The sequence below is a fragment of the Haemaphysalis longicornis genome, unplaced genomic scaffold (genome assembly GCF_048455015.1).
Source record: "Haemaphysalis longicornis isolate Haplotype H1 unplaced genomic scaffold, Haemaphysalis longicornis Haplotype H1 scaffold_1, whole genome shotgun sequence".
In the NCBI taxonomy this organism is placed as follows: Eukaryota; Metazoa; Arthropoda; class Arachnida; order Ixodida; family Ixodidae; genus Haemaphysalis; species Haemaphysalis longicornis.
The window spans coordinates 4,815,729-4,828,752 of record NW_027526203.1 but is presented as its reverse complement, the minus strand read 5'-3'; the positions used below and the strand labels follow the sequence as shown (position 1 = coordinate 4,828,752).

Sequence of the window (13,024 nt, the reverse complement as noted above, 5' to 3'; positions counted from 1 at the left end):
AAATATATTTACATAATTGTCGTGTTCTTAAGCATTTCTTTTTGTTTTCACACTGCTGTGTAAAGGTACTGTTTAGTTTTACATTGCCTGCACTTTTGCTGTCTTCTTTGACTGCTGTTTAACTACAATTAACTACAATTAATGCTGTCTAACTGCACTATCAAAATTATTTCATACTTGAATAACGACACCCTTATGTGTGCGTTCATGATTTTTTTAATACCGTCGATCCTGGTAGCAGAAAAGAAGAACGGAACGTTCTGTGCTTTCAGCTGCAAAACCCGTACGTTCTATCTCACTCGGTAAAAAAAGGTAAAAGAACACGCGATATTTGTTCTTAATCATGCATAGTCTAGCAAATACTGCTACTGAACCTGCGCTCCCGGAGGTCCTGGAAGTCCGGTGTCTCCGCGTTGTCCTTTCTCTCCTTTCTCGCCCACGTCGCCCTTGGCCCCGGTACGGCCCAACAAGCCGCTGTGGCCCTGCGGGAAACAAGATGTCAGCCTAAGAACGGCAGAAAACACGTTACGTGTAGCAAACGTGGCCACCTGGATGGAAAAGCCCGTAAATCCGTCAGGTGCGTGCTAACAGAATTAATTCACGAGGACCGTTTAGCACCGGAAATCCTATGATGTGAGCAGAGAAGAGGAGCAATTCTCAGACAGTCAAAGACACTAGTTCTGCCTGTTCTTCCATAAAACATACAACACAAAACACTAGCACGGCCGCGTTCGGAGTTATAGGGACCCTGCAACACTTTTTTCAACGTTTTTCTGAACCCTAAATGCTCGCAGAACGTAGTCACCCAACACACCCAGTACTTAGATTAGGGGGTCACAAAGTACCTCAGCCAAAAATTACTGCTCTATGCCCATCAGATAACTTGAAAACCTATACCCGAAATATTTCCCGAGTCTTGGCGTTCTTTGAGCGCTCGAATCGCCTCACTGCAGCTTTGTCGCAGCAATAAGCGCATTCCATAGCCACTTTGGAAAAAAGCCACGAAGCAAAGCAGAAACGGAAGGCGGCTAGTCTGCTGCGACGAGCAAATCACGCAGTGCCGGTCCGTGCTGGCCATACGTATAGCTTTCACAGTGCTTCTAGACGTGAAGGAAAGAGCGAAAGCGTTTACCGGAAGTGCTGCAGAGTCCCTTTAATTGAACAGGTAAAACAACCTATGTTAAAACAACCTTGTTATATTTTTAAAGCTGCTGCGCTTAATCAGCGAGGTTGGTAATTTTTTATCAATGAAATCCTGATAATATCCGGCCTGTAATTTCTTTCTCCTGCGACCGAATTTTAAGGATACTACATTAATTTCCGCATTTATTATGGACCGAGGGGGGGGGGGTGATATTTACTAACGGATGGACCTAGCCTGGCGTGGTATGCCAGCAATTGCTCTCCCTTTCAGCACCTTTTTACCGCAATGCGCGGGAAATCACCAGGAGTCATTGAGGCTTACGTCCCTCAAAAACCGGAGGATCAGGCGCGAAATGTCTCTTCTTGTAATCCAATGGCCTTTAGGGAAAAGGACATTGTCCAAAGAGGCATGCGGATCGCCTCTCCTTCGAAGTTCTTTAAACAAAGCTAACCGCTCCGTCGCATTCTCTCGGCAGTCCCAGTATGCTCGTCTGGAAGTACTGCACCGACGGGGCGTTAACATATCTGCAGCAGTTCCCCAGGCGGCGGCAAACAAGAAGGTGCTGGACGAGTCACATTTTCCCCCGCTCCGCTTGATGGCGTCTCAGCGGCTGCTCTTGCAGCTCGTCCGGCTGGGAGAGTCCGATGCCGGTATGGCATTGCTCAGGCGTCTCCGCTTAAGGGTGGAATCTCGCATACACGCGGCACCCTACATTCTGAGCGTTCTCTAGCCGCGATGGCGGAAGAATCAAAATCACTTGGAACCGCCGTGGTTTTATATAGAGAGTTTGGAGTGTCAGCTCGCCATCCCGGGAATTCGCTCGAAGAGATTTACACCAGTGGCTGAAGCGAGAACGTTACCACTTGAGCACTTGGACCGGTTGTACGGAGATTGTGTTCACATGTTTACGGATGGATTTGTCGAAATAGAATTCCATACTAGCGCAGCGGCCTTTGTGATTCCCGGCATGAACTTTTCCTGGGCGGCTTGCATTGACCATGTGACGCCATCAACAACGGCGGAATGTATAGCGATTGAGGCAGCCTTGAAAAAGATCAAATGGCATCGGGTGCGGCGTGCGGTAATTCTAACGGATTCCAAGTCAGCCCTTCAACTTTTGCACCTTGGATTTCCCGCAGATAAAGCTTTCCAATGTTCCTTGCGTCTTCTTTAGCAGCTAAATGAAAACTGCCTTAGCGTTCACCCCTTAGTGGGTTCCTTCCCACAAAGGAGTGCTTGGAAACGAAGCCGCCGACAAGTTGGCCCGTGAAGCGACATCTTGTACTCGTTTTCTGAAAGGGGCTCCAGACGAACGGCGCATTTTGAAAACCGTCATTAAAGAACAGTTCCGATCTCTTTGGCGACTACAACACCAACCACGTGTTACCAAAGGAATGAAGAAGACAGAGGCATCCCTACTGTTCCGCATCCGGACAACTCAGCGCGGGCACCGGCGTGGCTTCATAAGCTGAACCTTGTCTCCTCCCCTCTGTGCGCAACGTGTTGTGTAACAGGTGATCATGAACCGAACGTTGAATATTCCTTAAGCATATTCCCCATATTTACAAAACTTACGCTGCATTTGAGTGCAAAACCAGGAGTTATTTTAAAAACAACACCCTTAGATAGATTATCCGAGACAAAGAAACCTGTCACACCATCAATAGCACATACACACTCCATGTTAGTGCATAGAGTGCGCATGGTGTGGGCTTGCGCTTCCACTATACCTTGGGTCCCCGCTTGCCTCGATCACCCTTCATGCCTTTGTCACCAGGCGGACCCTGGAAGAAACGAGATTCATACCACGAGTTAGGGTGGGCCGGGTATATTTCTCGATATCAGTAGGTGCACTTTACTCGGAATTAGCGCTCTTTATGCTAAGCTCAGTATACGTAGAGACCTATTTTGTTAAACTGCCTCGGAATACTTCCTTTTGACGACGGCGCCTTTCAGATAACTCTTGCCTTTTCTATTGGAGTACAAAGTTTATATGCTCGCCCACTTAGTGACCATAACTTCGCACGCATTGGCTTTGTTGTCTAATATCTCCCTTCTCTTCACGGCAGTTCGTTTGTTCGTTCGCCTCTAAATCCTTTCTACAAATTGATTGTTGATTTATACTCCTCCAACAAATCACCGGCTGGTTTCGACTGCTGTAGAACCACTGTAAGCAAATGCTGACCGTAAAGGAAGTCAGGACTGGTTGATTGATTACGAGGTTTATCGCGCCGACGGTATACACAGTCGTTGAGGAGCGCCGTAGTGCAGGGCTCCGGATTAATTTTTACCACCTGAGGATTTTTAACGTGCGCCGAAATCTCGAGCGCACCGGTGTTTTCGCTTTTTGCCTCCAACAGAAAAGCGGCCATCACGGCCGAGAATCGAACCCGCGTCCTTGGGATCAGCAGCACAACGCCTTAGCCACGGAGCCACCGCGGCATGCACGTAGCGCTGTTAATGAAAGGCTATCTTCTCTGAAGACCAAGTTTATTGGCTCTGAAAAACGTCTTTCCATCAACGCATTGAAATCTAGAGTCTAGGCTTCAGTACATAACAAGGATATACATTTTCGAAAAATGTGTCGAATAATGTTAAGTCTTCCGTCTGTAAAAACTACGCAAACGAGGGTTACTACTGGCCCCGCCTTCATTGGCGACGATACCGCGTTTCTAGAGCAAGAAGAAAATTTGCAGCCCCTGTTCAATTTTGATTGAATAATTCCAGTCGCGATTTGCAACTGGTCGTTAAAATCGCTTGTTTTAGCAACATTTCTGCCTCTAGTGCTATTTCTCGGATGGGCATATTTTACCGTGACTGTATGGGTGCAAGCATTCCTGCAAACAAAGAAAATTGAAGGAATTCACGCCGTTGTTCGGCAACCAAAACACGTGGAATGCCCAGAAATTCATTTCGGCGTCACTTACCACGCTTCCAGGTTGGCCGGGTGCTCCCACTAGTCCAGGCGCTCCAACGTCACCCTACAAAAATAATGTGTGCATAGTTGCCGTCAGTATACACCCAACTTAGCCAGAAGAAAAAACATAGATATGCGTGCAAAGGTAAAAACATTATCGCTGATACACAGCGGTGTGCGTGGGAGAGGCAATTATTTACTCGCACGCTTCGGTACAATCTTAGAAACAAAAAGGCCTGCTACTTAAACCATAAAAGGCGTGCGTGGAATGGTAGAGTGGTAGAGTGTGCGTGGAGTGGTGCGTGCAGCGAGAAACATAAGCCTTTGAGGAATACTGAAGAGGTCAACCCGCGGCTTATGGGAGGGCTTGCAATTGCTGTACGTTACAAACATGGGTAGCAGGTAGCAGAAAGAGTTTCCTGCCCCCAATTTCAAGTCTAACTGCAGAAAAATATAATCTTCCACCGCCTATTGTAGACATTCTTCTTTCCGACACAAACGTGTTGGCTATAAGCACTGGCAGGCCAGTAAGCGGCGATGCACTCACTGCGGGTCCCGGGGAGCCTCTCAGTCCTGCCGGACCCGTCGGCCCTGGCGCACCCTAGGGAAAGAGACAGGCGTGACTTCCGCATCCCATGTCTTCATTTGACAGCACAACTGGAATAAAAGCGCTTACCGCTGGTCCTGTAGGACCCTGAAGACCTTCGGGTCCTGTCTGGCCTTTGTCTCCTTTTTCGCCTGGTAGGCCGACATCACCTTGGAGTCCTGCTGGACCCATTGGACCCTTAACCACGACATGGAGGGAAATTCGTTCAATGAGTCAAATAGGGAAACGGGGGGGGGGGGCGAGGGGGGGGGGATTGCGGTATACTACGTTGCCCGCTAGCAAGTCAGGAGCAAGGTGCTTATTTTCGCTCGCCAGAACACTATTCTTTCGCGAAGAGATTATTCATATTAGGGGATACCAAGCCTTACCTACCCAGTATGAGAAGCCTTACCGGTTTTCCGGGAGCGCCAGACACACCCATTTTTCCCATTTCGCCCTTAGGACCCTGTTGGAAAAACAGAAACCGGTATTACGAAACCTTCTCACAGGGATTAAGAGGTCTTACACTAAAGTAATCACAGTCGAACCTCGTAATTCAAAATAGCATAATTCAAACTGATGCATGATTTGAACGTGGTCATTGGTCCCAGCAAAGTTATATGTATTTGTACCGCAAAAAATTGCTGCGCTTAATTCCATCCAAATGATGTTTCGTCTGTTTAAATTTTCTTAGACGTAAACTGCTGCGTAAGGATCCAGACGTGGGTGTGTACTAGCCGCTGTGGCATTGCAAATTCGTAAAAGCAGCTGCGACATCCGTCCAGAGAGCGAGAGCGGGTGGTTCATGATCTCCAGAGGCTTCCCTGAACTCGTGTACAGGCTGCAGCCAATGTAGATGCTGTGGCGTCAATATGTATTTTACCACTCGCAAGTTACGGACTCTTTTAAGCAGGATTGGTATATATTTTCATTTTTTTTAAACCTGACGTGGTCTCTTGCGTGTCGTAATGCGCGTTGAAACAAAGCGTTGCGGTGCACAGGGCAACGGAGCGACAGCGCAGGTTCTGCGTCGAGTAGCATGAAAGGATACAGTATATTCTGACGCGTGGGGTTTTATGCCGTTGTTTCCATGGCTGTTTACGAAAGACATGCTTGCTATACCAGCGTTTTCGTTTCCCCAGAATGGTACACTTGCGCGCATTACTTCTTCCTCTCCCTTGGATTCCCTATTTCGAAGTGTTTATTGTGTATGCTGTGCTTGCCAAAAGTCCGTAATTATTTTCACCGCGCTGTCATCTACGCATATAAAGCCTGATCTTTTTTAATACGCATTTATCATAAACACAATGCATACCATACCACTCGTTAAATGCACCAGCGTTACCACTTCGATTTATTCGAATTCCATTATAATTACCGACGTCTGACTAGTTATCGTAAACAAGTTATAAATACGGCGTTCCCATTCTGCGCTTTTACGCAACACTTTAATTCTCCCTTTCGAGTGGATACACAAAATCGTACCTAAAACAGATAGCCAAAAAGTGAAAAACAAATCAATTCTGCCGACCCTTGTAGTTTTGAGGCCCCGATCAACCCCCACAAAGATTTTCGCTCAGACCAGAACTTATAAGTCCTTCTTGACACAGAGACTTTGTATCCCGAAACAGAATTGCTCCACCACGTTTCTCATTTCAACCGGAGAGAAAAACGAATTACGGGAAAGGCTTTTTTTACTGTTTACGAATGTGAAGTTGAAAGCCCAGTTGGACATACTGTTGATCTGCTGTTGAACTTTGTGGCCGCGCCCGTCATAACTTGACCAGCTGCCTGGAGAGCACCCACCGAGCCTCGTTCCGCTCTCTCTCCATCGCCAGGAGCATTCTGTCCTTCCCGGTTGCAGTCACTACATTCACCTCAAAAGGCGACCCGCACTGCACATGCGGCAGCGGCCTATTCTCCTTTTTCTCTGCTGTTTCCCTTTGCCAGGGCACGCTCTGTTACCCTTTCTCAAGGCTCTCCTCCGACTGCCCTTTGGTACTGCTGTTTCCCTTTTCCCTCGCGCGCTCCCGTGCTCGCGCTCCTATTTATTGTACGTCACGACTTTCTATCAATCAAAACGCCCATGCCTGAAACAGACATCTGAGGCCTCCGCCTTAAACAATTGTTCAAGCGTGATTCCAAGCAGCGTACGTGCTGTAGAATAATGTGAAACCTCACGCCTCTCTATTGCACGTGCTTTTGAAGAATGCGCTTTGAATGTTTTTCTTATCATCAACTCGGTAAGCACGTATAACCGAGATCATTATTAACACCTGCATGCTGTTTTCGCAAGAGACAGTTTTTGCCGCCACATGGAAGCGTTTTATCAAAAATGGAGTACGTGCATAGCTCCAAGCAAAACTTTGTCGTCTGTACGACGTCCCGAAGCATTGTAGATGAGAAGTACTCCTTAGTACATTGGAAATGACCCGTTCCCTAGCAGCGAGAGGAGCGGCACGGATAATTGGGTTCCCGATCGCGGCCTCCCTACCCTGAGAGCAGTGAGAGGTCATCACAGGTCATCGTCACGTTATAGACACCGCGGATGCTGCCCCTCCTCGTTAAGAACAATGACGGATGGACAGACAGCATACAGTGGGCATGGCCCCTCTAGATAAGAATCAGTGCCTTCCTCCTCATGAAGGACAGCAGAAAACCATACAGCGGATAGAGCAGAGACTCACCTCAAAAGAGACAACAGCAGTGCGCGATCCGCTACTCACATCCGTGGGAAAAGCCCACTAAGTGCGCGTGTAGGAGATCACCTGCCATCATATTCTAGGTCCTTAAAAATTATTTCGGAAAAAATCAGTGTTCTTCCACTCCGTAAACAAGCATTGCCAGCGAAGCTTGGCCCAGTGCAAGTACTGCACGAAGCATGTTTGTAATTTGCGATTGAGCCTACTTCCTAGCTAATTAGTTGAATTAAACTTGGAAGGACTACAGTTTTACTACAGAAGACAAACACGGGGCTGTTCGTTCCCCTCCCGCATTGTAGGCATCTTACTGTGTGTGCAAACACACCATACCAAACCGTTCGAGCACGGAGGACAGGAGCCAAGACGCATCGGGCCGTGAGATGCACCGTGCCCCCCCCCCCCCCCCTCCGCAGTTTGTGTACGTGGGTATGCCAACGGTGAGCGAATACAGCCTGTTTGCGCGTGCTCGCCCCCCCCCCTCCCCCCCTTCGCCTTCAAATGTAGACATAAAAATGGCAGGGGTGAGGTAGACGCCGTGGATGCCGAGCAGTATACACGGCTCAGGAAAGATGCGGCGGTGGTGGAGCGGAGTCTACACGGGTGTGTAACCATACTCCCTGCGTAGATGGCCGTACTTCAATTCGCGACCCACAATGTGGGAAAGCCAGCTTACAAAACCCAAGCTCACACTAATATTTTAAAGTCAGCTTCACCTCTAATCAGAAATGTATTGTGGCGAAGACGTTTTGTCAGGGGCAGTATAGGACATGAAAATATGGAGGCGTTAAGACCTTTTTTACTTTTTACTTTTTTTTTCATACGCTGAACACAAGTCCCCGAGTTTTCGTTCCACACGGACGCGAGAACTGGAGAGATATATTGCTTCACTGCAACAGCAATTGACCGGAGATGTTTTTTTTTATCTCGGCCACTCACATTTACGCAGCTGCTTCCGGGTGAACAACTGATAGTAACACCGCCTAGTAATGGAGTTTAGGCTATTATACAGGTGAGAGGGAAGACTTGTCTGTACATTGTCCGTGCGATCAGCGTATATGGCAGCTCTATACTTCCTCAAACGCCTTCGTTTGTCTGATGCACACGCAACGCCCGTGAGTGGCCGGCCATTTGAACTACAAAATCACAGCAGGCTGATCACGATATGAGGTCTGCGTTGGGACATTACGCAATACGGCCGCGAGGGTTTGCGTTCTGTGATGTCACAACACAGAATACATTTTTAGACTCAAATCGTATGTATATCAGGGTGTGTTATTCGCCATGTTTTCTCCCTTGCAAGCAACGATTAGTCACTCGGATGCACTGCAATGAACCATGCCTATGGAAGTTGATTAGAATTCAAATACAGTGGCCACCCAGTGAACGCTGCGTTCATCATTTATAGTAGGACTGCCTTTCGGGGCCTGCTACGTTTTTCAAATGAATGCAGTAGACTCCTTCTTGCATAAATAGTCAAAGGCCTCTTCCTTAGAAGGCGGTGATGTAAACCTCTTGTCTCTAAACCCACCAAATAAACAGCATGCGTCGGTCTAAAGCCAGGACACACGTCCGCGCACTGACTCAGCATGTACATCTTCAGTAGGAGAACAGTCAATTACCATTGGACCTGGCTCTCCTTGCTGGCCGTCAGCTCCATCTGTTCCCCTTTCTCCCTGTAAAGAAAACAAATACGTAGCTATTAAGAACACGTCTAGACTCTTGGTTACCATAAGGCGTATTCATTTTGGGAATATGGTTAATTCGTTAGGAACGGGGACGAATGTGATCGTTCTGCTGCAAACGGCTCTTATCAGTTGTGATTCCGCTAGACGTGCGCGATTCGATTGCTCTCACCTTTATTCCCGGCACTCCTGCTTCACCCGCTGGCCCTGGAAATCCCGGTGGCCCCTGAAATGATGCATTATGGCTATTAAGCAGGCCAAACTACCTAAATAGACAAGCTTCACCTCCATGCATTAACCGAATCTTGGTTTATTTTCATTTGCTTCAAGCAGCCTCATTTTACATTCACTTTCACTTTTATTTCCGGCTGATAGTTTTTGATGAAAGTAACGTGCCGAATTTTATTTCTTTTTTTATATCGCCCAACCAATCTAGGGTTTCCAGATACAAAAGGGTAAAGCCAAAAACATCCCTCACAGGCAGGCCTTTTGGACCTTCCAGTCCTGGCGGTCCCTGCACACCCGGCACCCCCTGGAGACCGGTCTTGCCTTCTTCGCCCTTGGGACCCGGAGGACCCCTAGCACCCTGAAAAGACGAAGTAACGGTGCATTAAGGGTACGTGACTGCCGTAGTGAGTGTATATTTCCCGAGAAAAATAAGTTAATTGCAATGGTTAATTCGAAGAGCAGCATTCCTGAACTATCCAGCGAGCAAGATCAAGTCCATTTAGACTTGAAATGCAGAAACCTGTGTTGCTCTGTGAAAGTAGGAAATCTCTGCCGTGCACCACGCCCACACTGCAAAAAAGAAGCCGGCAGCTTGTTTTGCATTGCACCAATACACATGTGTGCCCAGTCGATGCTTCCAAGCGAGCGTATTGGACGAATGACGAGGCCCCCCACACAATTGATGTATTGCGTGGTGTACTCTGTGACATCAAAATTCAAAAATTTGAGGTTTTAACGCACCGAAGCTACACCTGTGCTCTGAGGCACGCCGTAGTAGAGGGCTTCGGATTAATTCTGATTACCTGGGGATCTTGAAGAGGCGCCGAAACATCAACACACGGGCGTTTTCGCTTTTCGTATCTATCTAAAGCAGCCGCCGCGGCCGGAATCGAACTCGCGCCCCCGGAATCAGCAGCACAACGCATTAGGCACGTAGCCACCGCGGTGGTGCTCTGTGACATCGGCCAATGCAAAACGTCAGGCTTGCATTGGGTGCAACGATAGAACACAGTTTTAGGTTTAATCTTTTAATCTTCAGCGTGACCGCGTCACTGGCTCACTCAGCTTGTTTGACAGCAGCAATAGTTGACTTTATTAATGTGGGCTGCAGAAAAGCCTACACACGGGTTTTTTAAGAGGGGATAAGGGACTGGACGTTTGGGAAATACTGAAAGAAATTCATGGACCAATATACTGTATAGTGCCGTTAACACCACACTAGAAACGACTAATTCAACCGCTGCACTTTCCTTCCAGGAAAATGTTTTGTGCACTATAGACTGCTTCGCATGATTTAAAAAAGCTTCAAAGGCACCCGAAAGGACCTAAAGGGGCCATCAAGACAAAATACAAGTTTCGTTCATTAGAAAGATTGCTTTGTCCCGATAACAATGGTAACAATCATCAGAAACTTCAAACAAATAATGGAGAAATTGGAGAAAATATGTGAAGCAGTGTCCACTCCCTAGCCACTTTTCGCCAACTTTTCTATCACGTCACAGAGTCATGTTTGGGCGATTGGGGGCCGCAGACATAAATAATCGCTATGACACATGACCGGACGATTGTAGTGAGCCCGCTAGTGCGGTTTGATCGAATCACTTGAATGTTAACGTGCAGATAACACACTGAAAATTATGTTTTTATTTCTGTACCATATGATGTCACTCCTGCCCATGACACGTCACCGTAGCGCAAAATTTGAAAGTATTCTAATACCAATTGCGTTTATTCGGTTTAGAAACGTCTTTCGCGGCAGGAGTAAAGTGAGTGAGGTACTGAAGCCAGGTCCTTTCAAATTAAACAGAATTTTATTTTGTCTTCATGGCCGCTGGAGATTCTGGAGCCTTTCTGGAACCGCGTATCTGGGACCAGATACGCGGTTCAATGGCGCCTCTATAACCTGACAAGCACATTGTTCGCTTGTTTACCACATCGCGTTTCTAATTTCAGTTCAGTATCTCACTGTCTGGTTTTAATCACTGTTAAAACTATATAGAATTGAATGAAATGATTTGTCAAGAACCGTCTTTTGCGCCGAATTCTACGATCTACTCTCTGAGCAGGAACGCCTGAATTATAGCTGTCACTATTTTTGTCTTTACTTTCTGCTGTGGTTGTTTAAAGCTTTCGGTTTTTACCGTCTTAAAGGATTCTCCTCGTAAGAAAACGCCTTACAAAAATATACCAAAAGCGAATGCCCCACTGCATCTTTATACGAATAAGCGGGCTTTCCGGGACAACGGAGTAACATCCTGGGACTAATAATCCAGTAAGCCTTATGTGGTCAAGGCCGTCCGCAGGTGGGCGCAAAGCATCAATGGGAGCTCTAAATCAAAGGTTATTAACTTCGTATCAAAAGCTAGGTGGGAAAGAAAGCACTGGTCAAACTTGAAGGGACCGCGAAACGGCACACAACTTTGCTTTATTCGAAATTTTCCCGCCCTGCGCGTTGGTGTCACAGAAACTAACATGTTGAATTGGAATTGGCGGACGCCAGTAAAATCAGCCGTTTAAAAAAATCGGTGGTCGCAGAACAAACAAGTTCAGTTTAAAACAGAAGATAGTTAGCTCTTCTGATCGTAATTAAATCTGGGCCGAAACGAACTCGTAACAAACAACAATGAACTGACACGATTATGATTTGCAGTATAGAAAACCCCAGCTCCCGCCTACGTTCCGCAACCTTTGTGTGGCTATCAAAGCAGCGCCTTAAAAATAGACATAATATGCAACAACTCCGCCAGCTGCTCTCGTAAATTGCGTGTTTGGTTGTGCAAAATTTTCTCGACTTCAACTCTAACCACTTTTCTTTGTTCAAAACTTTCATCGTCTGCAGCAAGAATGGAACTCATGCCAGCAGCGTTAGGATCTTTGGTGAGAAATTTGCATACTGACTGCCTCTTTGCTATTCATCGCCAAACACATCATAAATTGCAGCTTAAAAAGAATGTAGTGTCTCGCGGACTGATTTATTATTTTTTTTTATTATGTGGTGTGTATCAGGCTGCTCTGTACCTTAGGCGTCGCGCCCAAAATGTGGTTTGCCTCCTTCCCCCAACCCTCCTAGGAGAAAAAAAAAACACCTTGCACAAAAAGCCTATTGATGCACTTCACTTGCTCATTGCGTGTGAAGAAACGGAGTTAAGATCGGGATTTCATTTTTAATGTTACGACTGGAATATAACTCAACTGTAATGCAAGCGTTTCAAGTTGGTTCTACTGCGGTATTGGCCAGCACACAATCGGCAACAGTAAAAAACAGCCTCATACTCTAGGCTCGCTAAAAATTTCATGATTGTTTGCCGGCAAGAAAAGTGTACCATGTAATTACAGTAGGAGGAGCCAAAAGGTATCTCTGTAACATAAGGCTATGCAAATAGACTTTCCGGCGGCCTAGACGGCAACAACCTGGATTAATGGACACCTGGAATGGAGTGAAGCTAGTGAACACTCAGAAGGCGAACAGGGGTAACGTTCAAAGCCCATTTAGTTCCGCGAAAAACGAAATGTCTAAATTAGAACAAGCAGTTGGAGTATGCATGTAAAGTCAGTGCTACACCTTGACAGAATTAAATTGCTGATTTGCGCATTTTGTCTGATTCCCCCTTTTTTTTTCAAGAATCACCTCGCCGCGTGTCCATCATAAAGGTGAAATGCACATTTGCGATTAAGAGAAGTCACTCTGTGTCCTACGAAGGTAAAATTTGCTTGACGCAAACAGAGGAATTATTCATACCACCTTGGAAGAAGGAGCAAACTTTC

General features: G+C 46.7%; 1 protein-coding gene across 1 annotated transcript in view; it reads right to left on the bottom strand.

Moving 5' to 3' along the window:
• Positions 1-13,024, bottom strand: part of LOC144161013 (uncharacterized) — a 270,785-nt gene that overhangs the window by 60,284 nt on the left and 197,477 nt on the right. The window contains exons 47-55 of the mRNA XM_077692158.1: positions 9,510-9,617; positions 9,204-9,257; positions 8,969-9,022; positions 5,060-5,113; positions 4,738-4,845; positions 4,609-4,662; positions 4,072-4,125; positions 2,875-2,928; positions 375-482 (exon numbers count right to left, since the gene is read on the bottom strand). Of these exons, the coding sequence (XP_077548284.1) occupies positions 375-482; positions 2,875-2,928; positions 4,072-4,125; positions 4,609-4,662; positions 4,738-4,845; positions 5,060-5,113; positions 8,969-9,022; positions 9,204-9,257; positions 9,510-9,617 (648 nt within the window). The remainder of the gene's footprint in view (positions 1-374; positions 483-2,874; positions 2,929-4,071; positions 4,126-4,608; positions 4,663-4,737; positions 4,846-5,059; positions 5,114-8,968; positions 9,023-9,203; positions 9,258-9,509; positions 9,618-13,024) is intronic.